This window comes from Salvelinus alpinus, chromosome 13, assembly GCF_045679555.1.
Source record: "Salvelinus alpinus chromosome 13, SLU_Salpinus.1, whole genome shotgun sequence".
NCBI classification, from domain to species: Eukaryota; Metazoa; Chordata; class Actinopteri; order Salmoniformes; family Salmonidae; genus Salvelinus; species Salvelinus alpinus.
In genome coordinates this window covers 17,877,425-17,903,822 of record NC_092098.1, presented here as the reverse complement: position 1 = coordinate 17,903,822, position 26,398 = coordinate 17,877,425, and the positions used below count along the sequence as shown (strand labels likewise).

Below are 26,398 nucleotides of genomic sequence, written 5' to 3'. Positions count from 1 at the left end.
TTCTGAGCTTCTTCCTACCCTCTTCTTTCAGCAGACTATTCAGTCCGACAAAATTTGGGAACATTGGAATCATTGCACAGCAGCTCCCCTAATATGGCAGAGAATTCTGATCCGTGGATATTGTTCCCTGTATCAAATAACTATTAGGATTTGGGCATGTGTGTTAGGTGCTTTGGTATGGCAGATGTTGAGCTAACGGAGCTGTTTGAGGTGTCAACTGCTCAAACTCTACCCTCTCTTCAAAAACACAGCAGTCAACCGTGAAAATATTGTTCCTTTGTGTAAGGAGTCCATCGAGTTACTTGCCTTTTCCTTAGACTTACAATACATCTGTTAGTTTATATAATAAAGTTTAATTTCCCCTACAGCTACGCATGTGCACCAGCCTGCACTCATGACAAATGCACCAAGACTAATTGCTCTAAGTTTTAGTGTGGAGAAAATTCTAACTCAAACAGTAGGTTAAATCAGTCACTGGAGCATACATTTCTTTACACAGAATCTCAACTCAGTAAATCAGTTTCCCACCATTACTATAACATTTGATGTCCCTCCTAACAATGGTTGTCAAGCAATCAAGTTCCAGCCAATACAGTCAGAGGATAACCATGACCACTCTATTGAAACAACTTGCTTGAAAACTCGGAATTTAAATGTTTTGTGCTCTTGTTACTGTTTACGTTACAAGCATTACTGAGGCAAGATGATATAACGTGCATATATTTTGCTGCTATTATGCAAAACAGGCTTCAGAGATGCATAGCCTGGGGTTTCACAGTCATATTTTACTTCAGAGTGCCTTTAAAAGTTTTTAATCTGCCAGATCCATAAAGGCCATTCTGTTGGGAGGAAGCTGTGGCTTGTGTCACAGCCTCATCATCAGTCAGAGCCTTGGCGCGGTGACTTGCAGCCACACTGTAACCCCACTGCTGGCAGACAATGACCAATTCCCCCAAAGGAGTACCTGGTCTCCAGACAATGACCCATTCCCCCAGAGGAGTACCTGGTCTCCAGACAATGACCCATTCCCCCAGAGGAGTACGTGGTCTCCAGACAATGACCCATTCCCCCAGAGGAGTACCTGGTCTCCAAACAATGTCATTAATTTTCATGTGAAAGGCCACACTGGGAGGAATTTCAATATGGCTTTGTGTGGACTTCATTGTCCTATTTTCTTTCTGAAACTTTAACCTGACAGCTCACCGCCTCTTCTCAAAACAAATGCTTTTGTTTGCAGGATTAATTCTCTATTGGTATGCCTGCATTGTCTTCAATATTTTCCAATGTCCCTGACTGTCAGGCAGTGTTAGGGAGTAGTGAACTACATGTAGTTCAACTAGTAATTTAATTACATTTTGCAGTAGCTTGGTGGTAGTTGAACTAAATTCAAATCTCTGTATTGTTTTTTATTATTTACATACATTTTTTGCAATGTAGTGGTGTAGCTAACTACTGGAACTACACACCATATTTTTGCTAAGAGAAAGGAAAATATGGATAAAGTAGGGAAGAATGTTTTCTTTTTCAGCATCAGACCTGCCTAATTCTCACTTGAATCATCGTTTTTGTGTTTAATAGGCCAAATTACATATTCTGTTAACATCTGACTCCAGAGTGATCTGTTCTTGCAATTTGTAGTGATTGATAAATTTTCACAAATCTCCAAGAATCAAAAATGTGTCTACATACTTTGACCTTGTAGTGTATATGTTTAAGGATAACTTCAGTGTAGCTTAACTTCTTTCAGTGTGAAGTAATTGGTAGCTTGGTAAACTATATTTTCAGAGTAGCTAACGCAACACTGCAGTTAGGTAAAATAATTACATCAGGGTCATAAAAAGAGAACTTGACGAAAATCTGACTTTTTCCATCAAACCAGCAATCAAAATAATTCATTAAATGGACCTCAAATCCCACTTGCTTTAAGCCACTAAGGATTTAACTGAAGCCTAACAGAATGTGTATGAAGCTCAAAACCACTATTCTCAGAATCTCTCTCAAATTTTATTTATTTATTTATATATAACACACCTACTCATTTAAGGGTTTTTCTTTATTTTTACAATTTTCTACATTGTAGAATAATAGTGAAGACATCAAAACAATGAAATAGCACATATGGAATCATGTAGTAACCACGCCGGGAAGCATTCTCTCACGCTCGTTTTAGGAGGCTGCTAAGGAATCTGTGCACGCACAGAGAAAAAACAACCCACTTTTCTCCAATTTTTGACACATTTTAGGCAAACTATGGACCACCCATAGCAGATGATTTGTAGTGCATATAACTTTTGACCATGTGGATGTAACATACCTGTCACGATCGTGTGGAGAGACGGACCAAGATGCAGCGGAATATGAATACATCTTCTCTTTATTTGACGACGAAGATGAACACAAAACGAAAACACTATACAAACAAACAAAACAACAAATGATCGTGAAGCTAAATAACGCAAGTGCACAGACAAGCAACAAACGTTAAACAAGACAACTACCCACAAAAGCCTACTGCCTATGGCTACCTTAAATATGGCTCCCAATCAGAGACAAATGAATGACAGCTGTCTCTGATTGAGACCCAATCTAGGCAGCCATAGACATAACTAGACAACCTAACAATACTCTATCCCATACACATACAACACCCATAGACTAACCAAAACACACACAACATACAATGCCCACCCCAACTCACGCCCTGACCAACTAAACATAATCAAAATAACATAAAAATAGGTCAGGAACGTGACATAACCCCCCCCCTCAAGGTGCATACTCCGAACGCACCACCAAAAGTCTAGGGGAGGGTCTGGGTGGGCATCTGTCCACGGTGGTGGCTCCGGCTCTGGACGCTGTCCCCACACCACCATAGTCACTCCCCGCTTCCGTATCCCCCCCCCAATGACCACCCTCCAACTAAACCCACCTAACTGAAGGGGCAGCATCGGGATAAGGGGCAGCACCGGGATAAGGGGCAACACCGGGCTGAGGGACGGCAGCTCCGGGCTGAGGGACGGCAGCTCCGGGCTGAGGGACGGCAGCTCCGGGCTGAGGGACGGCAGCTCCGGGCTGAGGGACGGCAGCTCCGGGCTGAGGGACGGCAGCTCCGGGCTGAGGGACGGCAGCTCCGGGCTGAGGGACGGCAGCTCCGGACTGAGGGACGGCAGCTCCGGACTGAGGGACGGCAGCTCCGGACTGAGGGACGGCAGCTCCGGACTGGCTGGCGGATCCTGGCTGGCTGGCTCTGGCTGGTCATGGCTGGCTGACGGCTCTGGCTGGTCATGGCTGGCTGACGGCTCTGGCTGGTCATGGCTGGCTGACGGCTCTGGCTGGTCATGGCTGGCTGACGGCTCTGGCTGGTCATGGCTGGCTGACGGCTCTGGCTGGTCATGGCTGGCTGACGGCTCTGGCTGGTCATGGCTGGCTGAAGGCTCTGGCTGATCCGGTCTGGCGGAAGGCTCTGGCTGATCCGGTCTGGCGGAAGGCTCTGGCTGATCCGGTCTGGCGGAAGGCTCTGGCTGATCCGGTCTGGCGGAAGGCTCTGGCTGATCCGGTCTGGCGGAAGGCTCTAGCGGCTCCTGTCTGGCGGACGGCTCTAGCGGCTCCTGTCTGGCGGACGGCTCTGTAGGCTCATGGCAGACGGGCGGCTTTGCAGGCTCATGGCAGACGGGCGGCTTTGCAGGCTCATGGCAGACGGACAGTTCAGACGGCGTATGGCAGACGGGCAGTTCAGGCGCCGCTGGGCAGACGGGCAGTTCAGGCGCCGCTGGGCAGACGGGCAGTTCAGGCGCCGCTGGGCAGACGGCAGACTCTGGCCGGCTGAGACGCACTGTAGGCCTGGTGCGTGGTACCGGAACTGGAGGTACCGGGCTAAGGACACGCACCTTCAGGCTAGTGCGGGGAACAACAACAGGGCACACTGGACTCTCGTGGCGCACTCTAGGCCTGGTGCGTGGTACCGGAACTGGAGGTACCGGGCTGAGGGCACGCACCTCAGGGCGAGTGCGGGGAGAAGGAACAGTGCGTACAGGGCTCTGGAGACGCACAGGAGGCTTGGTGCGTGGTGCCGGAACTGGAGGCACTGGGCTGGAGACACGCACCATAGGGAGAGTGCGTGGAGGAGGAACAGGGCTCTGGAGATGCACTGGAAGCCTGGTGCGTGGTGTAGGCACTGGTGGTACTGAGCTGGGGTGGGAAGGTGGCGCCGGATATACCGGACCGTGAAGGAGGACACGTGCTCTTGAGCACCGAGCCTCCCCAACCTTACCAGGTTGAATGGTCCCCGTAGCCCTGCCAGTGCGGCGAGGTGGAATAGCCCGCACTGGGCTATGCAGGCGAACCGGGGACACCACCTGTAAGGCTGGTGCCATGTACGCCGGCCCGAGGAGACGTACTGGAGACCAGATACGTTGGGCCGGCTTCATGGCACTCGGCTCGATGCCCAACCTAGCCCTCCCAGTGCGGCAAGGTGGAATAGCCCGCACTGGGCTAAGCACGCGTACTGGGGACACCGTGCGCTTTACCGCATAACACGGTGTCTGACCAGTACGACGCTCTCTCACTCCACGGCAAGCCCGGGGAGTTGGCTCAGGTATCCAACCCGGCTTCGCCACACTCCCCTTTAGCCCCCCCCCAAGAAATTTTTGGGTGTTACTCACGGGCTTTTCAGGCTTCCGTGCAAGACGCGTCCCCTCATAACTCCGGTTCTTCACTCCGGTAGCCTCTGCTCTCCTCAGTGCCTCCAGCTGTTCCCATGGGAGGCGATCCCTTCCAGCCAGGATCTCCTCCCATGTGTAGCAACCTTTACCGTCCAAAACATCCTCCCATGTCCATGAGTCCTGTTTACTTTGCCGCTGTTGTTGGTTCCGCTCACGCTGCTTGATCCTGTTGTGGTGGGTAGTTCTGTCACGATCGTGTGGAGAGACGGACCAAGATGCAGCGGAATATGAATACATCTTCTCTTTATTTGACGACGAAGATGAACACAAAACGAAAACACTATACAAACAAACAAAACAACAAATGATCGTGAAGCTAAATAACGCAAGTGCACAGACAAGCAACAAACGTTAAACAAGACAACTACCCACAAAAGCCTACTGCCTATGGCTACCTTAAATATGGCTCCCAATCAGAGACAAATGAATGACAGCTGTCTCTGATTGAGACCCAATCTAGGCAGCCATAGACATAACTAGACAACCTAACAATACTCTATCCCATACACATACAACACCCATAGACTAACCAAAACACACTCAACATACAATGCCCACCCCAACTCACGCCCTGACCAACTAAACATAATCAAAATAACATAAAAATAGGTCAGGAACGTGACAATACCGGTCAAAAGATTGGAAACACCTACTCATTCAAGGGTTTTTCTTTATGTTTACTATTTTCTACATTTTAGAATAATAGTGGAATCATGTAGTAACAAAAAAAAGTGTTATAACAAATCTAAATATATTTTAGATTTTTCAAAGTAGCCACCCTTCGCCTTGATGACAGCTTTGCACACTCTTGTCATTCTCTCAACCAGCTTCATGAGGTAGTCACCCGGAATGCATTTCAATTAAAATGTGTGCCTTGTGAAAAGTTAATTTGTGAAATGTCTTTCCTTCTTAATGCGTTTGAGCCAATCAGTTAAGTTGTGATAAGGTAGGGTTGGTATACAGAAGATAGCCTTATTTGGTAAAAGACCAAGTCCAAATTATGGCAAGAACAGCTCAAATAAACAAAGAGAAATGACAGTCCATCATTACTTTAAGACATGAAGGTCAGTCAATCCGGAACATTAAGAACTTTGAAAGTTTATTCAAGTGCAGTCGCAAAAACCATGAAGCGCTATGATGAAACTGGCTCTCATGAGGACCGCCACAGGAAAAGAAGACCCAGAGTTACCTCTGCTGCAGAGGATAAGTTCACTAGAGTTAATTGCACCTCAGATTGCAGCCCAAATAAATGCTTCACAGAGTTGAAGTAACAGACACATCGCAACATCAACTGTTCAGAGGAGACTGCGTGAATCAAGCCTTCATGGTCGAATTGCTGCAAAGAAACCACTACTAAAGGACACAAATAAGAAGAAGCGACTTGCTTGGGCCAAGAAACACAAGCAATGGCATTACACTGGTGGAAATCTGTCCTTTGGTCTGAATTCCAAGTCAAAATTTTAGATTTTTGGTTCCAACCGCCATGTCTTTGTTAGACGCAGAGTAGGTGAACGGATGATGACATTGTGTGTGGTTCCCACCGTGAAGCATGGAAGAGGAGGTTTGATGTTGAGGGGGTTCTTTGCACGTGACACTGTTGTTGATTTATTTAGAAGTCAAGGCACAATTAACCAGCATGGCTACTACAGCATTCTGCAGCAATGCGCCATCCCATCTGGTTTGCGCTTAGTGGGACTATCATTTGTTTTTCAACAGGACAATGACCCAACACACCTCCAGGCTGTGTAAAGGCTATTTGACCAAGAAGGAGAGTGATGAGTGCTGCATCAGATGACCTGGCCTCCACAATCACCAGATCTCAACCCAATTGAAATGGTTTGGGATGAGTTGGACCACAGAGTGAAGGAAAAGCAGCCAACAGGTGCTCTGCATAGACTGTTGGAAAAGCCTTCCAGGTGAAGCTGGTTGAGAGAATTCAAAGCTGTCATCAAGCTGTCATCAAGTGTGCAAAGCTGTCATCAAGAAAAATCTAAAATATATTTTGATTTGTTTAACACTTTTTTAGTTACTACATGATTCCATATGTCTTATTTCATAGTTTTGATGTCTTCACTATTATTCTAAAATGTAGAAAATAATAAACATAAAGAAAAACCCTTGAATGAGTAGGTGTTTCCAAACTTTTGGCTGGTACTGTACATCCACATGGTCAAAAGTTATATGCACTACAAATCATCTGCTATGGGCCGTCTATAGTTTACCTAAAATTTGTCAAAAATGGGAGAAAAGGGGATTGTTTTTTCTCTGTGTATGCGCAGATTCCTTAGCAGCCTCCTATAAAGAGCGGGAGAGAATGCTTCCCGGCATGGGGCTATTGAGCTGGCCTCTCCAGCTGCCAGGGCACTCGGCGGTTTGAGGGTCCGCCAATCCTAGGGAGCTGTGGCGTTAACAGCGTGACTTTTAATCCACCCCCCCCCAACTGTGCAGTGGACTAGGGAATCCTTTCATGCTGGTCATTCACATAGCAACGCCTCGAGAGGGCTTTGAGGAGCCCCAGTAGAATGGGTTAAAGGTGGCATGGAGAAAGCCCTGGCTTACAGACACATTGGATCACTAGCCTTTGTAGAGCTGGACGGACAGACAAAGGAGAGAGGAAAACCTCAGCGTAGCTCAAGATGGCTCCCATCTGATGTGTATACTCAGGTTTATGAAATGTGAAAGATATGGCTATTTGCCACTGTCAGGGCCTATGGTTATAATCACTATGTCTGTGTTACGCAATTTCTGCTGTGTAATTTCTCTCATTACACACAGTGGAAATTAAAGGGTCCGTTTCATAATTAATAATAAAATGTATTCTAGCTAAAAGTACATCTGGCGCAGCGACACACTTACAGAGGACTAGGCCCAGCAGGCCCATGGCATCAGCCGTTTAGTTAAATCTGCTTTGAAACGCCGGTTCTAATGGGCTTTGAACTGGCTGTCACACCCATCCGTTCCAGAGCCAGGGACTAGATCTGGAATGCAGCGAGACACAAGGGTTTCCCTACTGTTGTCTTCTCCATAAAGGAGATCAAACCACTGTTTGGGATCCTGCTCAACACATAGGTGTAACTAATGGAGTAAGATCCAATCAGAGTCTTTGTCTGTGTGTGTGTGTGTGTGTGTGTGTGTGTGTGTGTGTGTGTGTGTGTGTGTGTGTGTGTGTGTGTGTGTGTGTGTGTGTTCTCCGAAATATTGAGGATATAACAACGTTGATCCTAAGATAACACAAGAAGAGACATAGCATGTCTACACATTACCATACCTTTAGCCGTCCTTATAACAAAACGATTCAAAGCATGTTTAAAGAAAACCTCTGTACACTATTAACACAGACCACCTGTTGCAAACTGTGAATGCAAAAACGATTATATTGTTGCAGCCCTCAGAGACAGAGAGCACATTGTTAGGGGAGCCATATGCATTTATGGAAAGCAATATCTGGATCCAAATCTCACAGTTGGTTTGGGTGATATGTGTACTGAGTTTCAAGGAGAGAGTGTCTGGTGGAATACCCATTTGTGTGACCTATGCCTCTGATATCTAACATCTGTTCCTCTCTCCTTGTGCTACACAATCCTCATTCTGTACAGAAACCTCTCCGCCATTGTTGGTGTAAGCATGAGCTAGGCATGTAGAGCTGACCCCCCCAACCCCCATATCCCAAGCCCTTGATTATTTAGTAGAGTCCCATGAATGTTGTAGTTAACTTAGGAATGGTCATGGATCAAGTGTGCCAAACAATGGTATTCTTGTGGTGCTCAACAATGACTCAGCCTACTCTGCCAATAAATATAAACTCAATGGCTTTGAGTCAACTGTATGTAACGGCAGTGTCAAGAGATAGAAAAACACATGCATCCATTTTCTCATGCAACAAAATGTCAGTAATGAAAAATATGACTTTTCTGGCTATTTTCTTTCATTTTATATGGCTACCACTAATGTACTACAATTCTGAATTTGCCTCCAGATACTGTCTACATATGAGCACCTATGTAATGGTAACTGCTTTGGGGTCCAATATAATGACGCATGTGCAACAATAGGACATTAACAGACAACATGAATTATTAGTTGTCCCTTAAGCATTTGGGTATCTTTCGTTGCATTGGAGAGCTCAGTATTTCATTAAGAGGGCTGTGTATGCATGAGTCACTGTTAAGGAACTTTACAGCCAGACTGTCGACAGATTCCTAAAAGGATTCTGCACATACAAGTCGCCACATGAAAAAAATTATTGTAACAGCTAGAAAGTACATATTTACTGCACGAGATTTGGGTTGTCCATTAACAGTTCATTTGTCTGGAAAACTCACTCCCTGGTGTAGCCCTGAGAAAACATGCTGTAAAACATTCCCCTGAATATTCCCTTTTCATGTATTGATTTAAATAAGTAACAAGAAGGGAAAAGGCCACTTAGAGCGACTTGATCGGTCAGCTAGACTAGAGCACTCAGATATGAGAATGTGGCCCACATGAGAATGAAGAAACATCAATGTTCTCATAGACATAAGATGTAGTAACAGTTTATGGATTTTTTTTCTCATGTATTCATTTCAAAATGTCTAAAACCATATCTAACAATGGCATGTACGTACAAAGGCTTTACTCAGGATCTCAGTTGCTCAAAATCAAGCCATCGATGGCTGCAAAAGGAAGCCCCAGACAACTGTCTAGACCAGTAGCTCCAGTGCATTCTAAAAGTGGAATATTAGAGTGCCTAATAACCAGTGTTTGTATTTATTAAGGATCCCCATTAAGGATCCCTGGGGTCCAGCAACATTAAAGCAGTTATATACAATTTAAAATATTACATGACATTACATTTCATAACACTTTTCACAACACATTAAGTGTGTTCCCTCCGACCACTACTCTACTATCACATATATACAATACAAAATCCATGTATACGTGTGTGTAGAGTGCATGTCTTATCATGTGTATGTACCTGTGTGTGTGTCTTCAGAATCCCTGCTGTTCCATAAACTAGATTTTTTTCTCTTGATTCTACTGTTGAATCAGATACTGATGTGGAATAGATATTTTCATGTAGCCATGGCTCTATGTAGTACTGTGCGCCTCCCATAGTCTGTTCTTGACTTGGGGATTGTCAAGAGACCTTTGGTGGCATGTCTTGTGGGGTTTGCATGGGTGTCTCAGCTGTGTTCCAGTAGTTCAAACAGACACCTCGCTGCATTCAGCATGTCAACACTTCTTACAAAAAAAGTAGTGATGAAGTCAATCTCTCCTCCGCTTTGAGCCATGAGAGTTACATGCATATTATTAATGTCAGCTCTCCGTGTACATTTCAGGGCCAGCCGTGCTCCCCTGTTCTGAGCCAATTGCAATTTTCCCTCTTTGTGGCATCTGACCACATGACTGAACAGTAGTCCAGGTGCAACAAAACAAGAGCCTGTAGGTCATGCCTTGTTGAGAGTGCTGTTAAGAAGGCAGACCAGCGCTTTATTATGGACAGACTTCTCCCCATCCTAGCTACCATTGTATCAACATGTTTTGACCATAACAGTTTACAATCCAGGATTACTCCAAGCAGTTTAGTTACCTCAATTTGCTCAATTTCCACATAATTTATTACAATATTTAGTTGAGGTTTAGTGAATGATTTGTCCTAAATACAATGCTTTTAGTTTTTGAAATATGTAGGACCTACCTAATCCTTGCCTCCTATTCTGAAACTAACTGCAGCTCTTTCTTAAGTGTTGCAGTGATTTCACTCACTGTAGTAGCTGATGTGTATAAAATCAAATAAAATGTTATTTGTCACATGTCCCGAATACAACAGGTTTACCGTGAAATGCTTACTTACAAGCCCTTAACCAACAATACAGTTCAAGAAATATAGTTTTTTTTTTTAATTGCTAAATAAACTAAAGTACTTTTTTTTTTATCTATCAAAAAGTAACAATACATTTACATAACAATAATGAGGATATATCAGGTGGTACCAGTACTGAGTCAATGTGCGGGGGTACAGGTTAGTCAAGGTAATTTGTAAAGTGACTATGCATAGATAATAAACAGCGAGTAGCAACAGTGTAAAAACAGGGTCAATATAAATAGTCTGGGTGGCCATTTGATTAGTTGTTCAGCAGTCTTATGGCCTGGTATATGGTATAGTGTTGAGTCATCGGCATATATGCACACACTGGCTTTACACAAGGCCAGTGGCATGTCACTAGTAAAGATTGAAAAAAGTAAGGGGCCTAGACAGCTGCCCTGGGGAATTCCTGAGTCTACCTGGAATGTGATGGAGAGGCTTCCATTAAAAAACACCCTCTGTGTTCTGTTTGACAGGTAACTCTTTATGCACAATATAGTAGTGGGTGTAAAGCCATAACACATACATTTTTCCATCAGTAGACTAGGATCGATAATGTCAAAAGTCGCACTGAAGTCTAACAAAACAGCTTCCACAATCTTTTTACCACGAATTTCTATCAGCCAATCATCAGTCATTTGTGTTAGTGCCGTGCTTGTTGAATGTCCTTCCCTATAAGCATGCTGAAAGTCTTGTCAATTTGTTTACAGTAAAATGGCATTGTATCTGGTCAAACACAATTTTTTTCAACTGTTTACTAATGGTTGGTAACGAGCTGATTGGTTGGCTATTTGAGTCAGTTAAGGGGGCTTTTACTATTCTTGGGTAGTGGAATTACTTTTGCTTCCCTCCAGGCCTGAGGGCACACACTTTCTAGTAGGCTTAGATTGAAGATATAAAAAATAGGAATGGCAATATCGTCCGCTATTATCCTCAGTAATTTTACATCCAAGTTGTCAGACCCCGGTGGCTTGTCATTGTTGAACAACAAAAAATGACCTCTTCCACACTCACTTTACAGAATTCAAAATTACAATGCTTGTCTTTCATAATTGTATCAGTTATACTTGGATGTGTAGTGTCAGCGTTTGTTGCTGGCATGTCATGCCTAAGTTTGCTAATCTTGCCAATGAAAAAAGCATTAAAGTAATTGGCAATATCAGTTGGTTTTGTGATGAATGAGCCATCTGATTCAATTAATGATAGAGCTGAATTTGCCTTTTTGGCCAACATTTCATGTAAGGTGCGCCAAAGCTTTTTGACTATAATTCTTTATATCATACATCTTTGTTTCATTGTATAGTTTCTTATTCTTTTTATTCAGTTTAGTCACATGATTTCTCAATTTGCAGTACATTTGCCAATCGGTTGTGCAGCCAGACGTATTTGCCATTCCTTTTGCCTCATCCCTCTCAACCATACATTTTTTTCAATTCCTCATCAATCCACAGGGATTTAACAATTTTTCAAGTCATTCTCTTAACGGGTGCATGCTTATTAGTAACTGGAATAAGCACTTTCATAAATGTGTCAAGTGCAGCGTCTGGTTGCTCCTCATTACACACCACAGACCAACAAATATTTTTTACAACAACATAGGAATCACTACAAAACTTCTTGTATAACCTCTTATATACTATATTAGGCCCAGCCTTTGGAACTTTGTCTTTCCTAGATATGGCTACTCCTGTAGATTGTGATCATTATATCAAATTGATTTGCATACTACTTTAATCTTTTCACGAGTGAGTTCCAAATATCTCTAACGGTCACCCCAACGTGAGTTGTTTTAAGCACGTGATGTCAGAATTCACTCATTGTTCCAAAATGTGATTGTTAAGAAAAAGGACAGTTAACACGCGCTGCCTCATTATCTATTATCTATATATGCCTCATTATCTATATGTTTCAACTTGTCAATTTCAAATGATTTTCTTTAAAAAACAACAGTTTGAATTGAGGTGTGTTCCGCCTCATTAATTCACATAGAAGTAGCCCATTTCACTATTGCGGACAATTTAGGTTTGATGCTTTACTGAGCTGGACAAACTTCTCTCTTCGAGGAGAACCCAAGCACTTCCCCAGTGTTTCCGACAGATCAAGTATACATTTGCACGAACTGGCACATTTTCTGTCTGTCGCTCCAATTGCCTACATTGTTGTTTTCCTTACAAATAATACCCTTGGACATCTGTGCGTTCCTATCCAAGTCAGTGCCTTATTTTATGTATATCGTGTTGTCATTTCTACTGTAGCATACAGTAGGTATGGAGCATGATGTATTTACAGTTTTATTCACATGTTTTCAAGTACTGGTGACAAATAATGCATTCCGATTATTGCATAGATTTTAATAGACACTTATGATGTGTGTAAAATACTTTTTTGAAGGTTGTCCTGATTATGATGAGCTAATGCTAAGCTATTTGCCAGCTACGTGTGGTACCATATGCTTGTTGACATTATACAATGCATTCTGGGTGTCACGTAAAGTCTGTCAGACCAAAGATGTTATGATGAGGTGAAGGAATGGTTCACTCATCTTTCGAGTAAACTTACGGAAGTGAATGAAGGGAAGTGAATGATCGTAGATGACACACTCCCTTCAACATACATACTGCAAACAGACCAAACTCGTCTCCTCTTCTTATCTTTGGTTGACACGAAAAAACAAAACATGGTGGCGCACACAAACTACCCATCGTCAGATTACTTTCGGATACTATAAAGTGTTTTAATCAATTATTTAGATTAATGGGGAGCTCACCCATGATGTAATGAATTCTAAATAGTAATTGCTATAAGCTAATTCATATTGTGGCTTCTGTCAGCCAAGAGTTTGTCAGCCAAGCTAAATATGACCACTTGTGTTACATCAATCTTTCCTCAGTTAGTGCTAGGACTAATGTAGCCTACATTTTCCAGTTTGGATGATTGTGTTATGCTGTCACTACGTCTGTGAATGTCTGACCATTGCATCTAAAAAATAAACTGGACACATTCAGGACAGAACTTTATTAGGACTGTGTTTGTACAAAATGTTTCTGTGAAAAAAGTGTCCAACTCAAATTCTGACTGTTGCGTCAATCAAAACTGGACGTTCTAAATAAGCGTTATAATCACACCGGTTTGAGCATTTCCCGCAGGGATCACCATGTTGGGACGTGTCAAAGGCTTAAAGTAAATTTGTGCAGCATTAGTAAAGATGTGATCAATATATATTTATGATTTCATTCCTGTGCTGTTTGCAAACTACCCTGGTAGGTTGATTGATAACCTGAACCAGGTTGCAGTCACTAGTTACAGTTTGAAGCTTTTCCTTGAGTGGGCAGCTCGATGAAAGCCAGTCAATATTTCAATCACCCAGAAAATATACTTCTGTTGATATCACATATATTATCAAGCATTTCACATGTTATCCAGATACTGACTTTTAGCACTTGGTGGTCTATAACAGCTTCCTACAAGAGTGGGCTTGAGGTGAGGCAGATTAACCTGTAGCCATATTACTTCAACTGTATTTAACATGAGATCCTCTCTAAGCTTAACTGGATTGTGGTTCTGAATATAAACAGCCACACCTCCACCTTTGGCATTTCTGTATTTTATGTAGATCTTATAACGATGTATTGCTACCACTGTATCATCAAAGGTATTATCTGAGTTTCAGATATTGTCAGAATATTAAAACCTTTTCTCAATAGGGGGGCGCCATTTCGACTTTGTAAAAATTCGTTCCCAAATTAAACTGCCTCGTACTCAATTCTTGCTCGTACAATATGCATATTATTATTACTATTGGATAGAAAACACTCTCTAGTTTCTAAAACCGTTTGAATTATATCTGTGAGTAAAACAGAACTCATTTTGCAGCAAACTTCCTGTCAGGAAGTGAGAAATCTGAAATCGGGGGCTCTGTTCCAGGGTCAGTTTATTAATTTGCATGTAATCTATGGGTCTACATGCACTGCATACGCCTTCCCCTAGATGTCAGTAAGCAGTGAGAATTGGAATGGGGTGTCTAGGTAGATCTGAGGCCGAACAAGAGCTCTTGGAACCGGGTGTGCAGTCTTTTCTACGTTCGTCATGACGCGAGACAGACCTCAGGATTGCGTCCTGAAAAGCTGTTGTTATAGGCGCTAGATATATCCGGCTCTGATTTTATTCGATATACGTGTTAAAAACATCATAATGTAGTTATTTTAAACCGAGTTATAGCAGTTTATATCAGTATATTGCGATTTTCGGGATTTTCTTTGTTCTGCGTTATGCTGAGTTGGACACGTCTGCACCACATGGCTAACGTTTGCTGCTAATTCCACAGTTGAAGACGACCTTCTACAACCGAGCAACGATTATTCTGGACAAATGACAACTTGTACAAGATTCTGATGGAAGCTCATCAAATAGTAAGAACTATTTATGATGTTAATTCGTAATTTCTGTCGAAAAAGTTAAACTATTATTCCGCCATTAATTTCGGTGCGGTCTCACTTTAACGCACGCTGTATGTCGTAGTAACGTTAATTTTAAAAATCTAACACAGCGGTTGCATTAAGAACTAATGTATCTTTCATTTGCTGTCCAACCTGTATTTTTTAGTCAAGTTTATGATTAGTTATTGATTAGATTAGGTGCCTCTCCCAAGATTTCTCCCGACATTTTGTTTGCAGTTTGGCTCCTATTCTCATTGTATAACCACGATTTGTGCCGCCAAATATGCACATTTTCGAACAAACCATATATGTATTGTGTAATATGATGTTATAGGACTGTCATCTGATGGAGTTTGAGAAGGTTAGTGAAAAAATGTATATCTTTTGCTGGTTTATTCGCTATCGCTAACGTTATGTTGAATGAATGGGGCTGTGTGGTAGGCTATTGTAGTAAGCTAATATAATGCTATATTGTGTTTTCGCTGTAAAACACTTAAAAAATCTGAAATAATGGCTGGATTCACAAGATGTTTGTCTTTCATTTGCTGTACACTGTGTATTTTTCATAAATGTTTTATGATGAGTATTCAGGTAATTCACGTTGGTCTCTGTAGTTATTCTAGCTGCTTTGGTGAGATTTTGTGATGGTGGCTGCAATGTAAAACTATGATTTATACCTGAAATATGCACATTTTTCGAACAAAACATATGCTATACAATAAATATGTTATCAGACTGTCATCTGATGAAGCTGTTTCTTGGTTAGTGACTATTTATATCTTTATTTGGTCGAATTTGTGATAGCTACCTATGCAGTAAAAAAATGGTGGAAAAAGAAAGTTGGGTCTTTTGCTATGGTGGTTAGCTAATAGAAATACATAGTGTCTTCCCTGTAAAACATTTTAAAAATCAGAAATGATGGCTGGATTCACAAGATGTGTATCTTTCATCTGGTGTCTTGGACTTGTGATTTCATGATATTTAGATGCTAGTATTTACTTGTGGCGCTATGCTAGGCTATGCTAGTCAGCTTTTTTGATGAGGGTGCTCCCAGATCCGGGATGAGTACCAAGTAGAAGTTAATGTCATCTGTTACTAGCAAATTATTGATTTCATGAACCTTGTTTCTTAAGCTACATATGTTAACCTGGGCTATTTTTACCACTTTTTGGGATGCTTGATTATTTTTATTGCTTTACTGGAAAGTGTGGCAGAAGCAGACAGGATCATGTTATTTATGTTTGTGCAGGTTGAGCTGCACACAGTGGACTTCCTACTAGGGACACCGCCTCGGTGGTTCATAGGCACATGATTACTGCATACATTAGCTGTAGGATCAGCAGAGGCATTCAGGGCAGTTAGAGAGACATACATTTGGTTACTTACATTTTGTCTTCCAACACCCCTGGGATAATGTACATTTGCTGAAGCATTATGACAACTCAGTGCCTTATAATGCTGAGAAAGGATCCAGGAACCCAAATGATTTGGGTGGATCCCATCCTCTTTATAAAAATAGCTTTGTTTGCAGAAGGTATCAAAATTGTCAATAAATGTTACACCCACAGAGCTGCAGTAGTCACATAACTGCCAGTTATGGAGGGCTAAAAGTCTGCTGAAACATTCAATGCCATGATTTAGGGAGGGCACAGGGACATATATTATGGGGAGTTTGTTGGTGTCAAGCAGAGATCCAATCAGTTCTTTAAAATCCATCTTCAGCTGTTCTGAGCTGCCCTTAATGTATTTGAATCAGAGTCAATTTCCTGATGCATGTTTAAATTGTTTGGGAGCAGCTTACTGATGTCCGGTACTCGTGCTCCTGGATAGCACAAAGTTTTGCTCCAAGAACTAGGACATTTCTCACCATTGAACTACCCAATACAACGGACGCAGAAGGGGATGAAGAAATCTGCTCATTCCTACGCCTCACACAATTCGTGGAACCTTTCATAGGCCCACAAGAAGCAGGATAGCATACGCCCGCAGCTCCCGGGCGATAGGTCCAGCCCTCCCTCAGCAGGCAGTGCCCTGATAGATCCAGAGAGAAGGAAAGGAGCTGAACTTGCTGCTGGATTCAGCCTAGTTGGAGTCAGCGCAGCCGTCACAGACATAGGTAGTCCCAGCGATGAAGGCGCAGTTAGATCAGGCACCAGGGCGGCGAAGCTATTCCTCATGTCAATCTGCTCCGGACCTCTCGCAGGCATTCCAGTCCGCTTAGCAGCATGCCGCTGCCTTCGTTTTCCACGACTTGTGACATGGGACCAGCGCTGATTGGAACAATCCTCTTGCTGTTCTCCGTCTACTCCACTGCAAGATGGAAGAGGAGAAGCAGGTGGAGACGACTTCCTTGGCAGGCAAGTTCCAGGTAGCATAGGCCATTCAGATAGGGACAGATGACAAGGTGGGGATACATCCATTAAGCCCGAGTGGCGTCCAGGCACAGGAGTTGAGAGAGAAAGTTCCAATTTGCGTTTTCCGCCCTATGTTCACACAGAATTGAAATTTGCTTGCTAAGGATAGCCACCTCATTCCTGTAATCTTCCGCAAGCAAACAATTGCTGCATTGAAACTCCGGATTGTCAATATTGTCCCGGAAAAAAGCGTAATAAACACAGCTGCTACAGTGCTGGAGACGTTCGTTAGCTCTTCCAGGCGAAGCAGGCTCCATTGCAACCTAGCTAGCTGGCTAGTAAGTAGCAGATGTTGCAGGGCAACTCCAGTCCTCGGGGGCCTGATTGGTGTCACACTTTTGCTCCAGCCCCAGGTAACACACCTGACTCCAATAATCAACTAATCATGATCTTCAGTTAAAAATGCAATTAGTATAAAAGCAGGTGTGTTTGCTAGGGATAGGGGAAAAGTGTGACACCAATCAGGACCCCGAGGACTACTGAAATTGCCCAGGCCTGTAAGAGGGTTGGGGGTTGTTACTCCAACAAGGTCATATTATCTATTACTCATTACTTCTTTTAACAGTAACAAATTACTTTACTTATCACTTAATGGGAAAAGTAATTAGTTACAATACTCTTTATATTACTCTTGCCTTACACCCCAAAAGGTTGCTCAATGTAAACAACATTACAGAGGTAGGATCTTAATTTGTGCCAGTTTGCTACAGCAGTAATATAATTCTGCAGCAACAGGAAATTAGAATTATTATGTGGATTATAATTTATGGACATTTTTGTCGGGGTTGATAGATTTTGTTGTTAGGGCAAATCAAGTCTGAAATTTCAAAGTGGAAATTACAAACTTTATAAGCCTTTTTAAAACTCAAAAAACACTAAAATGTTGCATTTCCTGTGTGCAGTAAAATTCTCAGCATCAAAAAAATTATCAAATTAAGATCCTACATCTCTACATTACGTAGGACTATTCTACCGTGGATAAGGGCAGAATTTCCTCTACAACATACCCAGTTACAAGCTTGTTCAGCTCCCCCCGGGTTACAGCCTGTCCTCCAGAACTATTGAAATCAAACCTTGGTTGTTTGGATGAGGTAGGCCTAAAGACATCTTCAGCAGCAGTGGTCAGGCCTCAGGGATCTTTCGCTACAAGTTTTGTCTTGCTTTTGCAGGTGCTTCAAGAGATTTGGAAGTTCTGTTTCTAGCAGTGGAGAGCACAGTTTATATTTTACAGTTATATTCTTGTCATTTTATCCTCCTACCAAATCAAAGTAATGGGAGGACTTCCACGCTGAGAAACTCAACGCTTCTTCCATGTTTAATCTCCCTCACTAAAGCAGTTAGTAGTAACATGTGAGTGTAAACAGGAACTTGGTGAGAGGACATCAAACTCAGGTTGAAAACAATTAGAATCGGGGGGGGGATTTTTAAATATTGCGCCAACAGAGAGGGAATAATAATCTTCAAAAATATTTATTTGGATCAATAACTGTAATAGGAAGGGAATGATAACAAAAGTAACGAAGTAACAATGAACTATCTGTGATCAGTAACTGTAATATTATTACTCAAATTGGAACAGTACTCCATTATATTACTTGTTACCACAAAAACTTATATTATTTCTGTAACGGGTTACTTTGTAACGCGTTAACCCCAACACTGCTAATGACTGACTGCTTTTACTTTCCTTTCATTCTTGAACTAAGCCGCCCTGAGGTGGCTCTAAGTCTCTCCTCTTTGTGATGGGGTCTGGGTTTCTGTGAAACGTTATCAGAACCAGCGTGAAGGGATGAGGCCAGGAGGAGAACAAAACCACTCCTGTGACACTTCTCAAAGGAATCTCTTTCTTGTGTAAACTACGGCTGAAACCTAGGGAGCAGGGGCATGGGTGGGTTTATTAAAGGCTGCAGGGTTGGCACAGCCTATTTAAACAGTGACAGAGTTAATCTCTAGACTGTCACTTTTAATCACAGGAGCATTGATCATGATGGCACAGTCAGGCAAAGCTCGAGCTACTTCACTTGGCTCTAGTGCATTAAACACACAGGCCACTCGATATTTGCTCAATTTATCATACACTGCTGAATCTTCCGACCAAGCTAGATCTGTAATTGTCTGTATGGAAGGCCATGTGACTTTGTGGGAACAATTAAAACACAGATCAATATCAATTTTCTCTCCCGTTTTACAATGTGATGTCAAACTGTTGACATAACCGTAGACCAGTCACTGCAGACAGTCCCTCGTGTCGGTCTTCACAGAGTGAGAATTCCGAGGTTTCACCCCTCTTAAAGATAACTTCAATAACACATTAGCTGAATGGTTAAAACATTAACTGACTGGTGTCTCCCTTCTCTTTTTTTTGTCTCCACTTGTTTTTCCTTGAGGAATTAAATCAGGGATTTGTTGAATTACCTAAAGCTGGAGGGTCTTATTTCAAGATTGCGCAAACAAAAATAATACTCCCTGGCTTTAACAGGCAAAGATCATTTCTGAATCATTGGCAAAAGTATAATTATGGTATGAAGTGCACCATCAAATGGAATGAAACTGCTTTCAAACTTATTTTTTTCTTAACAGCCAGCTTCGTGTTGTCCTATCATAACCTCTGTGAGAAGACCTTTCAGAAAATGCCCTCATGGAGATATTATAAAACTATTACTGTTTGCATGTAAGTGCAAGTTGTCTGAAAGCTTACCATTGCCTGTATTTCACATGTGCCAATGGTTAAACACAACAAATATAGTCTCTTGACGACATACAGTAGGCCTAACTGGCCACCACCTGCTTGGGTCTGTCTGACACCGAACTCATAATCTCGGGAATTACTAGGCCAGAATTACATTACAAGGCCAGAATTACATATTGTTCACACAAGGGAGAGAGATGGCAGGGTGAATGTATGAGATTTAGCAGTGATGGGTCTCAAAAACAGATAAAGGTGACAAATGACTATATTCTTTCTCAATGTTTTTGTGAGATACCAGTCCCAGCCCAACATGGGAATTGCTATACCACACTATATTATAAAATGACAAATATGACATCAAGTATATTTTCTAAGGCTATAACATGCATAACAAAATAAACACAAGTTTGTCATAATATATTTGATTGTGCTTTGAAAAAAATCATGGTAGATCTGTAGTAAATGCAGGTAAATCTATATTAAGTTAATAGTGAGCTCACTTTTGAGATTTTCAATTACCTCATTTTATTCCATCCTGAGAAATTAGAGAGAAGCAGGTTTGTTCAATATCAATAAATCCAATTACAGCTATTTCCCCCTTGCAAACACTCCATTTAGCTGCTGTCTCAGAAGAGAGAAAAAGCTCAAATAATATATACGGTTATCTATCCTTCTTGCAGAAGAAACAGCACTCCTACAGCAATATCACAGCAAAATAAAATAACAATCTATTGGTTGTAATAGTTATATCTATAAATATACACCTGAAATACAATGTGTGATACCTTTACCTATGATGGATTTGAACTAGGGCTGTGAAACTATTAAAATAATAAAATCGACTTAATCACAATTTTTTAATTTTCTACAATTTGGCCCAAAATAAAGATTTTTCCACTTAAAAAGTAGTGCATTGAGTTACAAGAATAATATACTTTGATTGTAAAGGACGGAAACATCAGAATGTTTTAATAGCATTTTCACCATAAACAACACAAAAGTCACAAGCATACAGCTATTAATGCTCCCAATGTTTAAGTAGAACTACTCTCTCTTATCAATGTTCTTGAAGTTTAACACTTGCACACACACACACACACACACACAGCTTTAAGTACTATTAAATCTTCAGGCATTCTAAATGAGTGTGACTATAGGAAATAATTACTGGCTATATGGATACAAATAACAAGACATTTAAACATGTCCAACAATGTTAAGAAAACACCGTAACCATCTGTAATCTTCAGATAACTTTACACACATAGGCCTACACACTCTCCCTCCCTCAAACACCTCTCTCTCACACACGCACGCACGCGCTCGCTGTGTGTGTGTGTTGAAGCATCTATACTGTGTGTGTGTGTTGAAGCATCTATACTGTGTGTGTGTGTGTGTGTGTGTGTGTGTGTGTGCGTGTGTGTGCGTGTGTGTTGAAGCATCTATTTGGATGGGCTATACCATCCAACTGTGTATAGCCCAGTCAGTGGTCAAGTTATCAGGTTGCTAGCTAGCTAAACAATGTTTGTTATCAAACCAGAAAATAGAGGCTCACAAGTAGTTTAAAACGGCCCGTGACATGTGCACGAATCAACGGCAGAAAGAAAAAGCATAACTCTGGTGATATTGGGCATAACTTTCACATGATTTTGGTTAGAGGCACACATTGTCTTCAGCTATGTAAAGGAGCAAGCAAGCATTGACTAGCTGTGTTCCATGTTGTGTTCTGCACTTAAAAGGGTCAGTGTGGAAATGTGCACTTAATATGGTTCTGTGCGTTGAAGAAATGGAGATGCGGCAAAGAAATTATGGCGGTATACATGTCACACGTTAACTTTGACAGCCCTAATTTGAATGTTTAAATTAGAAGTCTGCAAGAAACAACTTGTCCAAAATGTTAACAGTATCTTAAAATGTTGGCTTGTGACCAAAGAACAGCTTTTAAGTGCATTAATCTTTGCATTCTGTCTAGAGTTCACACTTTTAAGCATTCTGTCAATTTCCTTGGTCTACCACAAGCTTTTCCTCATGTGCCCAATCACCAGCTCTGCTTTTTATGCTGTACAAGTTTGGTCTCTGCATCTCAGTAGGCCTATCTACATGTTTCAGTGTGACTTCATGATTCATGTGATTAAATGAAAGGAACGTTCTTCGTAAGTTTATAGCTGTACCGGTGTGGGCTAGCCAAGCCAGAGGTCTGGTACTGGTGAGAATTCAGCAGACAGTGTGGCTGAAGTGTATAAGACTCAATGTGGTAGACCGTCTGCATAACTTTAATGAGGCAAAATAATAAAGAGCCGGAGAAGGGAATGGTGGCAACCCAAAAACATTTCTGTTAGTCTGTTAATCTGAACAAGAAACAGAAAGAGTGACAAAGTAAAAGACCATTTGAGTGAACATTGACAGAGAAGTGAAGTATCCCATTGGAAAAATGTGTAAATCATAAAATCATACAATATAATAATTAATGTATTAACCAGTGCTTTCGAAACATACTAACAGCCAATATTATATACCAGGTGAATGTGTTTATTTTTTTTGAAAATTGTGGAAATCACAAAATCATACAATATAATAATTAATGTAATAACCAGTTCTTTTGAAACATACTATCAGCCAATATTTTATACCAGGGGCATTTGCGTGAATGTGCTTCTTTTTTGGGGGGGGGGGGGGGCGAGCCAATTTGCCTGAAATTACTGTGGAAAGTCCTGTAAAATGCTTTACAGAGTGATTTACCAATGCTAGCATGGGGGTAGTGTTATTCCATATGTCTGTTTCCGAGTTAGACATGTATAAGCCTCTTGCAGGGCCATCACCTCGAGTCATACCAACGTTACAGCCAACAAGAACTCAAACATGTCTTTTTTCAGCTTCCCTGAAAAGACTTGCTTTGGCCTTTTTTGTTATTAGGCAATATAAAACACTTGAGACAATGTCTTCTTCAACAAACATGTGTGGGCTCTGCTCATCATCTGAGAACTGAAGTTTGAGTTTATATCCACACTGGAACTAATCCCAACTACTGACAACTTTGACATACAATATCTTGATACAAAATGGCTGCTGCATTCCAATTCAAAAACTACAGCTGCAGTTGGAGCAAACTTAGTCTGCACCATTTCAGCAAAATAAACATTGTGCCTCTGTATAAAATTAATTATTTTAGTTCATACATTGGAAAGAATCTGTATTTTATGTTTTGAGGTAAGCTTCTCTGGAGGTGCAGTCCTGCATTTGTTTGTGTGAATTCAATTTATAACAAATCAATGATGTTTTTTTTTATGCCTTTATGAACATGAGCATGTCCTCATGTCCAGATAGATCTGTAATCAGCTTTTAAGTGCCTGTCTGCACTCTGGATGACCTAACTACCAGCATTGTAGAGGTAGGAAGAGCAAAGCATCACCCCTTGGTGGGATAAGTAAACAAACATTAACTTACTTGAGAAAACAGCCACCAACTGTTTTAAAACAACATAGCCTTTATTTTAACAAATGGTAAACGGCAATTGAAGTCTTGTCTTTTACGTTGTTCAGTGTCGTGACTTCTTTTAAACTGTGTACTGATGAGTGAACAAGGCCAGGACTAGGCCACTTCACTTGTCTACATCCACAGCTGGTGTTAAGATCCTGAATATTGAGTCCCTTGGTAACTGCTTTCAAGAATAATAGAGATGTGTTCTCAACATTTCACATTTTGAGGAGTTGATTATGAAATGTGTGATTCACCTTATCAGCCCATATATATTTATATGCATGATACATAACTCTGCTACATTGTGGTACCACAACTTTTCCCCCTTATATTAATGAAATGTTTAATTGAAGGGATTTTGCCAAAGGGTTATTTATTTATATATATGTGTTATTTTCTACACTGTAGACAGACAGAGACCGCAACAGCGAAAAACTTAATAGAATCTATTGAAGACTAGGTAATATAAATAATTCCAGGACTAACTTGGATTGAAATACAAATATATAGACATTTGATATATATTAATCTAGATCAAATAACAAAATAACATTAAAAGGCCTACATATTCTAAAAGCAAAGTCCCTGTTACTCTCTGGGGACTTAAGTTGGGATGTTATCTTAGGCAATGTGTCTACCATCAAAGCCAGAAAGAGATTGATTAAACTTGGAAAACACACTTATAAATGTGGCATTCCAGCCAGAGGAGAGCACCTAAAAACACATATGAGAACACACACACAAACAGCAGTTGCTGCCTCTCCCTTAATTGTAGAGACCACTCTGCAGTAGAGATGCAGGCTACCCGTAAATGATGGGGCCTGGTTGATTCTAGGTGAAATTGGCACCTCATAAATGTTGGTTGGAAGTTGATTAATGGCAAACACGAGTTAATGAATCCTATCAAAAATAACCTATACACTTTAAATGAAAGACATTTACCACAACATGTAGAAATCTATTAATGACTCATTAGGCAGAACTGAATGCTTATTGTTGTATAGTTTAAACTATGGCCTATCTGATACATGCTATCAAACAATGTCTGGCTTTATCCTATGATGCCTTCTTTCATATTGTTTTACAGCATGCCGTTTCATTCAACACGGTGTGAGTCTTCAGATCCAGCACAACCACAGAGTCCTGAATGTCATTCAGCGTAAACAGTAGTCGAAAACATGTCCAGGCGTCAATGCATATTTATTTCCATTAGCAAGCTTTACGCATGCTAATAGAATAACATAAGTATTCAGTGTTTTATTCAATGCATGGTAATACAGTTTAAGTCTTCTATAGACTAGATTAGCAAATTTAACACTTACTTGGGGTTTTGTGAGTTCCAAATCACCGATTCCAACGATTTGGCAAAGGGCAACAGCGACCTGCACAAGACTGTCAAAATCCAAAGGTAGTACTTCCAATTGGAACCGGAGCCTGCCATTTCCACGCTTATTCAGTCAGGCAAATTAGTCAACGGCACGATGAAATCATTCGAAAATGTGGATACAGTGTAAATCTCGCACAAATCTAGATCCCATTCACTAGTGTCGCATGTAGCCTACCCTAGATTATGTGTAAAACCACGTTGACGATAGAAAAATATTAACCAGCAATGAATATAATATATGAAATCCTATTTTCCCGTTTCGTGTAGGCTATGCAAGCAGAACAAGAGTATCTTGCAGGTGAGTCAATGTTCTGGATTCTTTATCTCATCACCTTACCGGTGTCGAATATATTTGTAAGGTAGGATATGCGCACGTTTAAACGCATTGATATAACAAGTTTCTTGTTACTGGTCAGAAAATAATGTTGAATCCGGTAACAAGTGGAGTCTTCACCCACGAACCCGTGCGCTGGAGTGCGTTTTTCGGTTGTTGATGCACATTTAACAAGCAGACTACAATAAATGTGACCCTTTTGTTCTTGCTTCTTCAGTAAACATCTGTTTTGTCCAGTTGGTGCAACTGTGTCTTCTTTGTATGGTGAAGCCGTTGTCTATAGATAAATCCATTTAATTTTTTAGCGACTATAAAAAAAAAACGCTCTGACAGAAAATATTTTGCGTACCTCCAAAGTAGCCTACTCCATCAGTGTAGCAGCAGACTCAAAAACAGTCGTGATAAAATGCGCAAAATCCTTATTTCAGGTGGACATTAGGCTCCGATGCATTGAATTTAGAATCCACTTGAAATGTTACAGTCTGCCTGTATATTGTGGACACCAACTCATGTTCGAAGTCCGCGCTGAACTGCTTCTTCCAAAGGGCATGAGTAGTATCTTAAACATCACGTCATTGATACGAGTGAGTAATCCAGTTCAGAGTCTCTAAAAAATATAAACCAGTTTGTAAATAAAGTTCAATATTGTGCCTATTTAACTTGAACTCGCAATGAATTTTACCAGTGAAGGTTCCAGCGTACAGTGCACACCAAACTAGCATTCGATACTCCTTTTTCGCACACACTGCTGCGTACGTAATGCAACGCTTAGATAGCCCTGGCCTCCTAACCAATCAAGGAAGCTTGGCGAAGTCCTCTCGTTATTCAGTTGGTGAACATTCTTTTGACTGAAGAGATTCAGGCATAGTGCAGCCTGGTCCTTTACAGTGAATACATTATAATTAAGAGATAATTATCTTTCTCAACATATGCACGGACTATGTTGCATAACTATGAATTGATTAGACATGGTGAATATGGTGGCCTAGACTTGTCTCCACAATCAACAGGTAATATAGTATGCCTACATAAGGTTTAACGTAGCAGTGCACGGTAAATGTATTATCAGATCTTGCTCACTACATGGGCTAC

At 41.3% G+C, this 26,398-nt stretch overlaps 1 protein-coding gene across 1 annotated transcript in view; it reads right to left on the bottom strand.

Annotated features, from left to right (window-relative positions):
• Positions 1 to 26,080, bottom strand: part of LOC139537234 (ephrin-B1-like) — an 84,313-nt gene extending 58,233 nt beyond the window's left edge. Inside the window, exon 1 of the mRNA XM_071338326.1 lies at positions 24,908 to 26,080. Coding sequence (XP_071194427.1) covers positions 24,908 to 25,026 — 119 coding nt within the window. The 5' untranslated portion in view covers positions 25,027 to 26,080. The remainder of the gene's footprint in view (positions 1 to 24,907) is intronic.
• Positions 26,081 to 26,398: the final 318 nt, after the last annotated feature.